The 14410-nt window shown below is 44.2% G+C and overlaps 1 protein-coding gene across 1 annotated transcript in view; it reads right to left on the minus strand.

Moving 5' to 3' along the window:
- Window positions 1–14410, minus strand: part of ANAPC5 (anaphase promoting complex subunit 5) — a 140355-nt gene that overhangs the window by 40618 nt on the left and 85327 nt on the right. Inside the window, exon 10 of the mRNA XM_078667511.1 lies at window positions 7876–8057. Coding sequence (XP_078523637.1) covers window positions 7876–8057 — 182 coding nt within the window. The remainder of the gene's footprint in view (window positions 1–7875; window positions 8058–14410) is intronic.

Genomic DNA, 14410 nt, shown 5'->3' on the forward strand with positions numbered 1-14410 from the left:
CATGACCGCCCTCAAGCTCGCCACGCGAAAACACCACCAGCTGATCCACACCACCAAGAAAACCGCATTCAAGGAACGTCTTGACAACAATGCCCACAACAGCAAGGAACTCTTCACCATCGTCAAAGAGCTCTCGAACCCTAGCGCCGGAGACAACGACATCACCCCATCGCAAGAACTCTGCAACTCGCTCGCCTTGTTCTTCCACAACAAGATCGCAGACATACACAACAGTTTCAGCACACAGCCGACGCACCCTACGACCGCACCAACGCCCCCCACCACCACCATCCGCGCCTGGACCCCGGTCAACACCGAAGAAACCATCCGCACGATGAACTCCATCCACTCCGGCTCTCCAACCGACCCCTGCCCTCACCACGTCTTCAACAAGGCCGACTCCGTCATCGCACCACACCTGCGGGACATCATCAACGCCTCCTTCGACACCGCCACCTTCCAGAGAGCTGGAAGCACGCCGAACTCAGCGCCCTACTGAAGAAACCATCAGCGGACCCCACCGAACTCAAAAACTACCGACCCATCTCGCTTCTTCCTTTTCCTGCCAAAGTCATTGAGAAGACCGTCAACAGACAGCTTACCGCCTTCCTCAAGACGAATAGATCCCTCGACCACTCACAGTCTGGCTTCCGAGCCAACCACAGCACCGAGACCCCCCTCATCGCAGCCACCGACTACATCAGAGCCCTGCTCGACAACGGAGAAACAGCAGCCCTCATCCTCCTGGATCTCTCCGCGGCGTTCGACACGGTCTGCCACCGCACCCTAGTACAACGCCTCAGCAACATCAGGATCCAAGAGAAGGCACTGCAGTGGATCATCTCCTTTCTCGCCGGGAGAACCCAGAGAGTCCGCCTCCCCCCGTTCAGATCCGAGGCCACCGAAGTCATCTGCGGCGTACCCCAAGGATCATCACTCAGCCCCATGCTGTTCAACATTTACATGAGCCCCCTTGCGGCCATCGCGCGCCAACACAACCTCAACATCATCTCCTACGCCGACAACACCCAGCTGATCCTCTCCCTCACCAAGGACCCCGCCACCGCCAGGACTAACCTACACGAAGGGATGAAAGACGTAGCCGAGTGGATGATGAACAGCCGCCTGAAACTGAACTCAGATAAGATGGAAGTCCTCATCCTGGGATCTTCGCCCTCCGCCTGGGACGACTCCTGGTGGCCCCCGTCCCTGGGCAGCGCACCCAAACCGACAGACCACGCACGCAACCTGGGCTTCATCCTGGACTCCTCCCTCTCCATGACCAGACAAGACAACGCCGTCTCCTCGTCATGCTTCAACATCCTCCGCATGCTACGCAAGATCTTCCGGTGGATCCCCACCGAAACCAGGAAGACGGTCACCCAGGCCCTCGTCACCAGCCGTCTGGACTACGGCAACTCCCTCTACGCCGGAACCACAGCCAAACTTCAGAAGAGACTCCAACGCATCCAGAGCGCCTCGACACGCCTCATCCTGGACATCCCCCGACACAGCCACATCTCCGAACACCTGAAAAACCTGCACTGGCTCCCCCTCAGCAAGAGAATCACGTTCAGTCTCCTCACCCACGCACACAAAGCTCTCCAAAACCAAGGCCCAAGATACCTCAACGACCGCCTGACCTTCTACACTCCAACCCGCCAGCTACGATCGACCAGCCACGCCCTCGCCGCCGTCCCCGGCATCAGAAGAGTCACAACGGGAGGAAGATCCTTCTCCTACCTGGCTGCCAAGACGTGGAACTCCCTCCCCATCCACCTCCGCCTGACCCAAGACCACCTCTCCTTCAGGAAGCAACTCAAGACCTGGCTGTTCGAGCGGTAGCGGACCCCCCTCCCCCAGCACCTTGAGACCCTACGGGTGAGTAGCGCGCTATACAAATGCTTTGATTGATTGATTGATTGATTGGGGGCCAAGGCCTGCTAGTCTCACTGCTGGGAGGGACTCCAATAACTCCTGCCCTGGAGCACCAGCGCCTGCCTGTTTTCCAGGACCAGTGTACCCAGTGAGAAGCAGTAGAGTGTTGGCAGGAGCAGGATCCAGTGGGGAGCCCGGTGGAGTGGAATCCCTCTGCGAGGTGTGAGTAACTAGCTGCTGCAACGATCAGGTTGTTGCCCATGTGCGGGGCAGAGTCAGTGACCCCTGCATACCAGGGAAGGAATGCCGTGAAATTATCTGTGCGGATCAAGCCACAGCCTGTGCATAGTTCTGAAGCCAGCAATCCCATATGTTAAGAGGGACCACTGTGAAAAAGACTACCACGCTGTACGGGCCTTAGCCTTGTGCGGTAGCAGGCCGTGACCTGGTGTTTCAGATGGGGCAGCTGCAGAAGGCTTCACTGTGCCGACTGGGCAGAAGCCTGTGTACCGTGAGATACCGTGATTCCTCGTATGCCAGAGGTGGTCACCGGGAGCATCAAGAACTGCTACCTGATCTGCCACCCCCTGCCCGAGAAAAGACACTGCTGTTGTAGAAACTGTGCAACATCCATCATCCAGGCAATGGTACCACACAACCGGAACATTGCTCTCACCTCTCCAACCAGGAGTCAAACTGAACAATTACCATGCAGGCGGAGCCACAAACAACCTCAGGTTCATTCCTGTGCGTGACCGCGAGTGGCAGACTCTGCATTCCCTGAGTGCAGCCACCTGGGCCACATGTGGCACTCACCTGAACTCAACTGCAGCTGCTTTGAGCACTTGCAGGAAGGCCGCGCTCAGGACCTTCGGACGCTCCACACCTGCTGGTGTAGCTAAGAATTATTTTGGGCCGGTTGGCTCCGGAGGACCTTGCTGCAAGTTAAGACGGTAGCGCTAGAACACTACTGACTTTAAATTACAGTTAAAGTGGACTCTTCAGAATCGGACTGTTAGAGGGGCATATCCTGGATGTTACCAACAGTGAATTGGGAATAACCACTATCGCTAACATGAGGAAGGAATGGAACAGAAAATTGCCAAAGAAACACTAGAGCCCGACCTCAAAGTGGGACTGTTTAATTGTTTGTGAACGTTGTTTCTTCTTTGTGTTGGTAGCGGTAGAAAATAAAATACTTCTCTTTCTTCATAAATGTGAGTATTTGCTGGGCAATGATTTTTGCTGCTGCTGCTGCATGCATTTTGAGTTGTAAGCCAATGTTCACTCCGCTGTATCTTCCTTTCCCCTTCCTCTCAAGCGAGCCTTGGACTGCTCGGACCACGCACACCCTGAGAGTCCAGTGCAGAAGAGGTACTTGGCCTAGTTATTCAGAATCCTTAGTAAGTCGGGCCCTAGGACAACAGGCATAAAAAGATTCAACCCCCACGGTTGGGCCCAGTTACCCCAGCTTGCCTCGTGGCCTCTTAAAAGGGTTCTGGCACGCCTTCTGGAAGGATGAGAGCTGCACGAGAATGATATGGCGGTGATCAGATGCAGATCGACAACAATGCTTTAAGTGAATGCTTCCTTTCCATGACCAAAGCCCTCAGTGGCACCCTTATACAAAAATAATCTGTCTTGTGATTATTTCAAAAAAGTATAAGTTCAAAGGGATGAGGTTACATCTCTGATCCCAAGTCATAATGCCAAATCGACAAACAATGTAGATCAACAGCTCAAGAAAAATATCAAAAGCTAACAAACCCATGTCAAAATTTAACTTGCAGACTGTAGTGCGATCATAGTGGAAAGCTCCTAAAAAGTACCTGGTATTTGTCCATTCAGAAGTTCTGAAAAAAAAAGATCCTGAAACCGTCCAGGAGACTGATAATTAATAATTAAAAGCTGAAAGCTCAAGTTGAAGACCATCACTCTCCAATAATAATACATATACCAACAAGTATTGGCAAAGTCAATACATCTTGCCTTTCAATGGTGTCACCTGATATTTTTACTTTTCTATTGTTCTTTAACAATGTGGTTTCCACACCAGCGAATGAACAACAAAATGTGTGCTTACTGATGCAGAACAACATCAACAAAAACACAAAACAAGTCATTGTTATCTTTTTTAACTTTTAATTTACCATTCCAAGGTGGCGGACACCAATCTGGGAGTAGTAAATTAGAAAAATATGCACAAAAGTGCATTAACTGAAAAAAGGGTGCCCTGGTAGAAAATGTGAATTGCTGTGCCCTTCAAAAGGGAAAAATGATGGCAGAGTAAGGGAAGAGTCGTGGTGGTGAAGAAGAGCTATTGATTCCGGAGCTAAGGGTGGTGAAACAAAAGATGAACTTGGGGGAGGAGGGAGGGTTAAAAGTAACATTTAAAAAAAGCAGAGAGGGGTTGAGGATGCAATGGGCGGGCTGAGGGTGGGGGAGGAAGGCAGGAGCAACGTAGAAAGCTCTGGGCTTAGATTTTAGTGGGGGAGGGAGAATCACACAAGCGAGAGCAAGAAACACTTACACTCCTATCAAGTGATTAAATAAAAAAAATAAAGAGTTCTTTGAATGTAAGCAATAGAAGGATAAAAGTAATCCAATCAAATAATGGTAAATAAAGTATGCTCCAGGGGATGGAGAAAGCAAACAAGATTGACAAGAAAGCCAACCACTGGTAAACAAAGGCTTGACCTAAGGCCCAATGTAAGTATTGGAAGTGTCCACAAAAGCTCTCTCACAACAACAGTGAGATCTCAAAAGAACAGAGGCACAAACTCTCTTTAGTTGCTGTATAAGTGGAGATTGAATAGTGTTTTCATTAGAACACAGTATCCACGGGGAAGGAGGCATGCCACACATTTCATCAGTCTACAAAGGAAAAAAGTATACTTTCTGAGAGGTCAAGCTATGGAGTGAAAAATGCAGAAATTTAATTATTCAAATTTTGCAATGTCTTTGAAAAAGGGCCAGATTTGCACAACTTAGAAGAAACTGTAGTTGAAGATAGTAGTAGAATGAAAAAGCATAACAGAAATAATTTTAAAAATGCTCTTCCTCTGTCCTTAACCAAAGCAGAGAATTTAAAATAAATACTCAATATACATGATGACACTGAAATGGGTGGCAGTGCCAAAATACTGTTTGCGCTATATACATTTTCTCACTTACTCCATGTATTATTGTATCAATGATTGTATTTTATAAAGCAAACAGTACACATTTAATTATGTTCATATTAATTATAAACCTCCCAAAACAGAAGGTTTGAATTAGCCCTCAATGATTCAAATTAATAACATACAGGCTAAATACAGTTGTATGTTGCTGGTGAGTAATTTTACCAATGTAGCCTCTGGACTGTAGGCTACATTAGGATCTCCACAATAAGCACCTTGACCCACTGAGCATGGTGACCAGGGTTCAAAATTGTGACCTACAGTACACACACATCTGATTTACCATACTAATACTATATCTCAATACTTACTGGTATCTATTGTATTTTGACCCTTGAAGTACATAAACCAAAAAGCCAATGGCCTTTGGTATACTTCCATATCCCATTTACTCCCCTGTAATTATGCGGTCACGCACCTGGGGATTCTAGAAAATCACTTTACCCTAATACAACAGGCAGATTTTTACAAATGGGCTGATCCTTGGCGAGAAGAGCAGAGAGAGGTTTGGAGTGTGCCAGATACTGAACATAGACTAACACTGTTTACGAATGGCTGACAGCAGAATCCACCTCATCTACCAAGCACACGAGACCTAGTCATCAAACTTGCCATAGTAAAATAGAAATTCCAGTGGTGTCAAAGAATTGTCTCAAACAGATGCCAACAGAAGCAGGAAAAGTGAACATGCGGCAATACAACTATGGTGGGGATAGGGGTGTGGGAAGCAACAAGTTTAATCCACTTTTGTTGCATTTAAAAAAAAAAGACATTATTTTTCATTGCCCTACAACACTCTTGTCCTCAAGTGTGCTGAAAGCGATTAAATGGAGGGGAGGATGGTGGAAATATAAGATGGGTTGTGCTTGAATATATGTTCCTGAGATTTGGGTCCCAAGCCATGAAGGGTAGATGCAGCAGGACGGCATGCTCTCAGCGTCAAAATACTACGACGCAAAGAATCATTCCTTGCCAGTTGCCATTTAGCAACTATTTCTTCCTGAGGAATGTACCCATCTCAGCATGCCCTGCACCTACATGTAACGTGTTCTGAAGTTTAAGTACCATAATTTTGATGCCACGCTGATCATTTGGATTCACTACCGACTTCTCTTCTTGTTAGTAAGACAGCTCAGTAGACTCAACTGAAGATTGCAGGTTCACGGTTAACGAAGCCCTTCATCCTTCCGTGTTCAATTCATTGAGTACCACTGAGCTGGTTAATAAATAATACCAATTATCAGTAGCTACAGGTGAATCAAATGGTGAATCATGCCATGTGAATGTACTAATTATTCAAACAATGTGATGCCCTGGTGGCTAGGTTAGTGTCGACCTCATGGCCAAAACGCAAAACATGACCATGCCTGTAGCTTGTGTGGGGGTTGGGGTTTAATAACAATGACTTTATTAAGCTAAACAGACCATTCCAGAGTACATCCATTACTTAAAGAATGAAAGACACATTGGTCAATTAACTTTGTGCTCCATGAAAGAGGCAAGTCATTGTTTTTGAGTTGCAACAAACCTAACCATGGCACGATGTCAGAGACGGGGAGCAACGAAGCAGTAAGTGGGGTAGACAGTCAACACAGAGATAAGAACAAACGTGAGAGAGCAACACAGAGTACGGGATGGAGGAGAAGGAAACAGACTAGAGAGACCAAAATGGAGCATAGGGGGAAGGAAGCACACAAGGGAGACAGCTGGAAAACACATGCACTCTAATTGGGTCACGTAAAAAGTAGTTCCCTAAAAGTTATCAGTGGAAGCATGCAAGTAAAGAGGCTATTCTCCAAGAAAGGGAAAATACATAATGTGCAATGTAAGCCGTTGAAAAAGTAGCAGGCAAATGAGAGGGACAATAAAGTCAATCAATGGTAAGACTTTAAGACCACTGAAAGATCTTGGCAAGCTGGCACTAGGTCTTTGTCAACCAGACTCTGTAGGCCCTACCAAAAACAATAATCAAACGAACCTTGGCTAGCACTAAGAAATAAAACTCTAGTTTGGCTATAAAGGAATTTTGACCCATGACTGATTAGACTGGACAAACTTTGCAGGGTCTCTATTAAAGACAAATGCAAAATTACTGGCTGTGTAAAAGAGAAGCACCCATACATGCTATGTTGAAACTAGAGTTTAAGATGAACATGTTTACATTATACTCATGCTCCACTCCCCTGCCATTATGAACTGTGGCTGCAGACATGCCTTCCTCCTTTTTCTATTCCCCGTAAGTAATTTATTCCACCTTCAAGTTAAGGCAGACAGTAGGTTTTAGCTCTGTCCACAAACTAACATAATAATGTACAATCAGAACATATGACTTTCATTTCTTGTTTCACCCCCCCACCCTCTCCACTCCTCAGTCCTTCTATATCCCTTCCAGCAAGCTTTTTCGTTCTCCACTTATTTCCCGTCGCAAATTATTTTACCTTCACTATAGAGAGCAATGCAATTTTCCAGACTCTGCTTGACTAAAAGATTGATACAATCCTAAACCAACCTAAAACAAATTCCATATCTTATTTTAAACTTTGCTGATGCAGCAAGGCTACCGAGGCTCAAGTATCAGTTCTACCTAAACTTGAAGAAATGATGATGGATAAAAAATGTAATCTGTAAGAAACATTTGATAAACAAGATGAAATCTGTGGCAGCATATTAATTTGTAAAGACAATCATTACAATTCTAGAACTCGGAACAATTTGAGTCCCTGTTCAACAAAGCCATACCAGTAAGATTAATAGTATGGTTGCACAGTGTAGCAGGCAGACATAAGGGCAAGGTTATTGAAAGTGTAATTAATACCTTTGGCCATACAATCTCCAGATTGCAGTTTTCTGTGCAATACTAATATCGATGAGCTCCGAAAGACTGTGCTTCCAATGTAAGAGATCAGAATCTTTCAAGGCATCCATGAGTTTGTTGGCTTGCTTGCCTGCAAAAGCTCTCTGTTGAACTAAGGACTGTATACCGAGAGATGCCAAGTACTAAAGTGGAGATGAAAAAATAAAATAATGAGCGCAATGAAGCCAAGCTGTGTACGCAAATCTTCAAATTACTATGTTCTGCATGCAACCACCTCCTAAATATATGAATCTATCTCTTTACAATGCATGCAATTACCATGCATGGCTTCTCCATGCAGCCTTTACCACCCTTAGTAAGTATATATTCACTGGAAAATACAAATCTTAAAGTAACGTTATGGTTAGGTGAAAATTTCAGTGACAATGTAATGTTTTAAACTATAAACCAGTTATAGTTGTCTCAAGCAACTATAACTCATGCCCCCGCCTGGGTGAGAAGGACTGGACCTGCATCTGTTACACCCAGGACCACCAGAGTGACTCCAAGAGCTAGTTGACTAGCCTCCCGACTACAGCCTCAGGTTCAGCAGGCTACAACAACCTAGAGCCCAGCACCTGGACTCTGCAATCTGTGAGTCCTACCCTGCCAAGTGGTGCCACCCTTATCCTGGAACCTTCAAAGTGGGTCTGACAATGCTCTGCCATCCCATCTGTGGATCCAGCAGAACCGACATCTCCTCTGCGGCGCAACCCAGAGAAGAACAAATGCATCGCCGCTGCAGCATGGACTTTCCCAGCGCAAGGACTTCGCATCACTTTCGCTGCACAATGCATTCCTTACGCAGGTCCTCACATTGCAAGCCTCTCATCAAAAGCAGCCTCAACAACGACACAGAACTGCGCATTGCAAACCCCACACCTTCCTCGGAACCAATCGGTGCACGACGCATCTCCGATCAGCACCTCTCATTGCCTCAGCCGTGCCACGCATTCTGGACATGGGACTATACAACTCTCTGCCACCACTAGGATTTAAGTTACTCTTGTTCAGCAGGCAAGGCCTTACTGGGTCCTTGTTGCCAGTCCACGCTCCGTCGCAGTTGGCCTGAACTTGTGACTTTGTCTCGGTCTAGCGCAACCAGATAACCACAGTAGCGGTTTTGCTCTTTTTAGTGGTATTTTCACTGAAATCTTTAAAACTGAATATCTCCAGTTCTCTTGACTGGATTTTTGTCATTTTTGGTCTTGACATATCTATTAAAATGTACTCTATTGTTCTAACTTGGTGAGGGATTTTTCTTGTACTGAGTTTTCACTGTTTTACTGTTTGGAGTGCTGCATAAATACTTTACACACTGAATCTAAGTTAAGCCTGACTGCTCTGTGCCAAGCTAACACAGGGTTGAGCACAGGTTAATTTGGGGTTTGCTAGTGACTTTATCCTAACAAGGATTGTGGTTGCTGCTGGAGTAGGGTTTCACCCCCCTCAACAAGTAACCCAATTTCTTACACAGATCTATCATCTTCCTCTAAAAATCCTCAACATTGTTAATGTAATTTAGTATACTTCAGTATTTCACAAAATGCAATGATTAATAATAGGGATTGTTGTTATAAAGTTCTAATTTAAAAAAACATGCCTGAGTCTTTCTTTTAATATAGCTTTTAATATTGCAATTTGAAGGCTGAAAAATGTCAAAATGCTCAGAATATTTTTTTTAAATAAAACTAGCATGTCTCGGAGTCTTACTTTTAACATTCAACCCACAAAATGCAATCAGAAAAACAACCACAAAGGGGGCTCTGCACTGCAGTTGAAAAGAATAGAGCTACAGCTAGGAGTGCTCGTGAAGAAGTGTATAACAAAAATGGAGCGGCTCCTGCCACTCATTTAGTATTCTTTTTTAAAATATTTTTGTGTGTGTCCCAATACCGACCCAGGACACCCCTAAGATGTATTTTAAATAGGGGCTGCAGAGAAAGCCCAGTCAGCACACATTGTATGATGGATGGATATATATACATACACACACACATATATACCTATTTATTTATTTATTTCTGTTGTGGGGACCCCTTCCCTAAACAGCCAATGGTTTTTAATTTATTCCTAACCTCCCTTTACCACCCCTAAAACCTAAAATTACTTTTGCCTTTCTTTACCACTTCTTGCATCTAAGTCCTTTTTCAAAATAACATAATAATTATATAAGTTGCGTTGGAAAGGCATTGCGTGTTCCCCTAAAACATCTATTCACTAGGTAATAGTCTGTAGATAGGGCAATATAGTGAGTTACTTATCTGCCACCCAAGTAAGGGTCTCAAGCCAGATAAGAGAGTCTCTCACAATCGTGAACGCTTCTCCATTTCATATTACTACTTACTACCCTGGTCACCAGTGCAAGAAGAACTTGCTCTACAGACATGTATGAAGCTCCCTCTCAATTCCAAGCCTCATTCTGTCAGACTGAAAACCGGAGGAGGAAGACTCCAGCCCCAGGTGTGACAGCTGGAACTGTGGGACCAGTGGGAAGTGAACCCCTTCATTGCTGGAAGCCACAAAGGAGTGACAAAAAAAACCTGCAGCCCTTTGAAAATGCCCCCAGGAAGTGAATGACAGTGGCGGTCACAGAAGTGTGATATGCTATTGCTGCTATGATTCAGTGACAATAGCAGAAAGACTGTACCATATGTTCAGGGATCATGAATGTCATACCCGCAAGAGCCCACTGTGGCTCAGTTTTCTTCAGTGGACAGCTGTACATTTGCATATTCTGACAGGAATTAGTGTTGCATCCCATTAGTCATCCACTATTTCATTTCTACGTGAAACTTTAGATTACGCTCACCTGCACTTGCCCTTAGGAAAGAGAAGGGCGATATTTGCCTTTTTTCAAGGCGCTTGAAGGGTCTCCTACTGACAGCTGGGAGGCTTTGACACAATCTTGCATATTTGTTGCCTAATCAAACCCTCTCCCAGAAGTCCCTACTGCAGACCATTATCCAGAAACTCTACGTGAATTGGAGGTTGGCTCACGTGGAGCCCCAAAATAAAATAATAATAAGGCCATTGATTACACCTTTGGTAAACCCTCCAGAATTAACCACACAAATAAAAGTGCCCGCCAATTATGTACAGCTATACAAATTCCATTATCTGGATGAAAACTGGATTTTTCACACAGAAGCGATCGGGAGAACTGTAGCAATACCCTGTCGAGGTGCCTGAAAGAGACAATATGGACGAATCCACTGGCACACGAAATTTAAGGAGTGAAAGTTTATCTTAAGGGATGTCACTGAGGATACCGAAAGGCTAGAAGAGAATAGCTTACCAGTAATCAGGCTATAAAACAGATGTATTAGAACTGAGGTTGAAATATTCTGGTCTGGATAAAGAAATTGCAGTATTTAGTGTTCAGTACAAATCTACCTATTACTATTTATATGCTGATACGCAACACAACATGTGTACAGAAAACACTCCTAGCAAAGGAGCTGTAAACCCTTTTGATGTGTGTACAACATCCTACACAAATATTACATCAGGAGTTAGGAGCCTGCACTCAGCAGTATTATTATAACTCCAAATTAGGGACTGGTACACAGAAGCTATGGTCTTGCAGTTAGTACACAGTTTGAGACCGCTACGTCTAATTTTCCTAATGTACTAAATGTGACAAACTTTTGCCATGCAATCTGAGAACTACATCAGAGACAAAGGAGCATCACTTAATACATACAATGGAGAAGTTATCAAAGATGACAAGGACAAAGCACCGACACACGAGGAATAATATGGCCAACTATATACTGACAATGAAAGAGCTATGGAGGAAAACTTTACATATCTCTTGTCCTTTAAGGCACTAACACTCACTAGATCCATGGAGGCGCCCTAGAGTAACCTATAACACTGGAAAGAGTGGTGCCTGGCATTGCCAGACATACAACTAAGCATGGCTCCTGGGCTCTTGGGCTAAATGGCTCGAGAAAACACTTTTTATACACATTTGACCTTTGTGGCTAATCCTGGGGTGATGGACTACTGGTTGGGTCAAAGGCCAGGCATACGTATCTTTACTAACAAGGCACAAATGTGCCTAAAATCATCCAAGCAAACTACTACCTTTTATGATGGGCCAAAATTTCTTGTAAGGGCTTCTTTAAATAGTCCAAATAGAGTGTCCACGAAACCCAATATAAGGAGGATCTTGCTTAGTGAGCGATGTTAAGTCCTTCATCTCAATGTCCAACAAGCATTTGCAATGCAACAGGTCTCGCATTTGCAAGAGTTTAAGCTATTAGCATTGTAAATTTACAGCGGTGTAAAGTTAAGGAGCCAGGTGTGTAAAAGATTTCCGGTGGTGCCCCAATGGTGCCAATCAATCCCAGGCGAGATTCCAGGGTGCTGTCAGTATTTGAAGATGCTTACAGTGGCCTATGTAAAGCATTAGATCACCGAAGGCTGCTGGAAGAACCACTCGGTCACTCCATTATATTTATGGGTATGGCGGCCGGTGAAGCGGGCGCCATGAAGATACAATTGGCAAACACACTTTCTTTACGCGACCTCACGCCATGCACCAGCACCTCGTCGCATTCTCAACCCAAAAAAAAGAAGAAAAAAAAGCATTCGTAATTAAATATGTCTTGCATTTACGAGAGTTTGTGTTATTGGCATGGTACATGACAATTGCTTAAAGTCTCGCAAACGTGAGACCTATTGCATTGCAAATACTTTTTTTGTTTACAAGTGCCCCATGCCGCGCTTTCACGTTAATGGCGGCCGCACCCCTTTCTTTAGACAAGCCGCATATAAAGGATGGGGCGCGGCAGTCATTAAAGTGAAAGCTCAGTATGGGGCGAATTTACAAAAAAAAGCATGCGTTTGTCAAGTTGACAAACAAATGCTTTTTTTCGTAAAAGCACCCCATGCATGGTTTCATTTTATTAGCGGCCGCAGACCTTCGTTTAGATGCGGCTCATCTAAAGAAAGGGGCGTGGCCTCCATTAATGTGAAAGTGCGGCATGGGAAGCTTGTAAACAAAAAAAGTGAATAAATAGAAGAAAAGAATATATATTCAGCTGCGTTCGGTGCAGTAAATAAACCTAAGGCATGGCCGCCACAGTGACGTGCCGTGCTATAAAAAACAAGCATTTACAATGCAATAGGTCTCGCCTTCGAAAAAGTTAGAGCTATTGGCATAGTAAAAGACAAACGTTTTATTTATGGCTTGGTTTTGAAAACAGATAAATAAATGGCAATGTCATTTACAATGCTATTAGCTTAATCTCTCTCAAATGCAAGACCTATTGCATTGCGCACACACACACACAGAGCCACACACACACACACACACACACACACACACACACACACACACACACACACACACACACACAGAGCCACACACACACACAGAGCCACACACACACACACAAAAGAAATTGAGGCTTCTGTCATTTGTAAACTGTCCTCGCAAAAACATCATGCACAGTTGTGTGATGTGTGCTTCTAAAAGTGAAGGGTATTGAAGCCTGTGCAGAATCAAAGATCTTGCTTGCACAAGTAGAGAACATAGAGACCATACAGCAATTCTTGGGCCCTGTGAATGCACAGTTTATAAATCACACAGTCCTTAATCTCCTGCACCTGCCATCTTTGTGAATACATAGGCCTCCTCAAGGCTGAGTTCCATACTCGAATAGATTTCAGGCACCTGAGCGCGAGGTCAAAGTGATCTGTTAAGTGAACTCCTCACATATGTATCTGTAAGAGCCAAGGTGGCCTGTCTTGTCTGTGCCTTCATTGAAGTGCCTACCTCCAATCATCATCATTTAGATCCCCCACATCTGTTTGCCAATGCGTGCTTAGATGCTTTAGCTACCTTAGAGTGTTTCTCAGTAATGTATTATATGTGAGAGAAATTGCATTCTTGGTCATGTGGCCATCAAGCAGTCTGTTTTCTAGGGAAGAACACTCCACGGTTTCCTCCTCCAGCGATACAATCACCTGAAGCGTGTGATGTAATTGAATATACTCAAACATTAAATCTAGCCATTACTTGGCTAATTAAAGGGTACTACCTTTTGATCAAAAGGGGCATTCTTGTGACAAATCCTTTGACTAAGAAAGGGTTTGATGAGAAATGAAAATGTGAAAAGTCTACAAGGACTCATCTAATAAAGATTCTCCGCACTAATGAAATAGATCTTAAAAATTTTACATTGGCAAAAATACAGAACATGTGATTTGAAACAAAGCATTAAATGGAAACACACTGTAAGGTTATACTCTGTATAAAATGAAGATCCAACAAAATAAATGTGCTAATAGCGTTGAAGCACTGATTTTGATGTCACCATTTAACAGATTAGACAATATACTGACTCTAAACATGCAGACCCTCTACACTGGAATTATCGTGATACATACGAAATGGAATACTATGGATGATTCTGAGAGAATCAGTGCACATATGTTTGAGATAAGGAAACTCTGACCAATTATTCCATCAACTCATCAGGAG

The sequence above is a fragment of the Lissotriton helveticus genome, chromosome 11, assembly GCF_964261635.1.
Source record: "Lissotriton helveticus chromosome 11, aLisHel1.1, whole genome shotgun sequence".
In the NCBI taxonomy this organism is placed as follows: domain Eukaryota; kingdom Metazoa; phylum Chordata; class Amphibia; order Caudata; family Salamandridae; genus Lissotriton; species Lissotriton helveticus.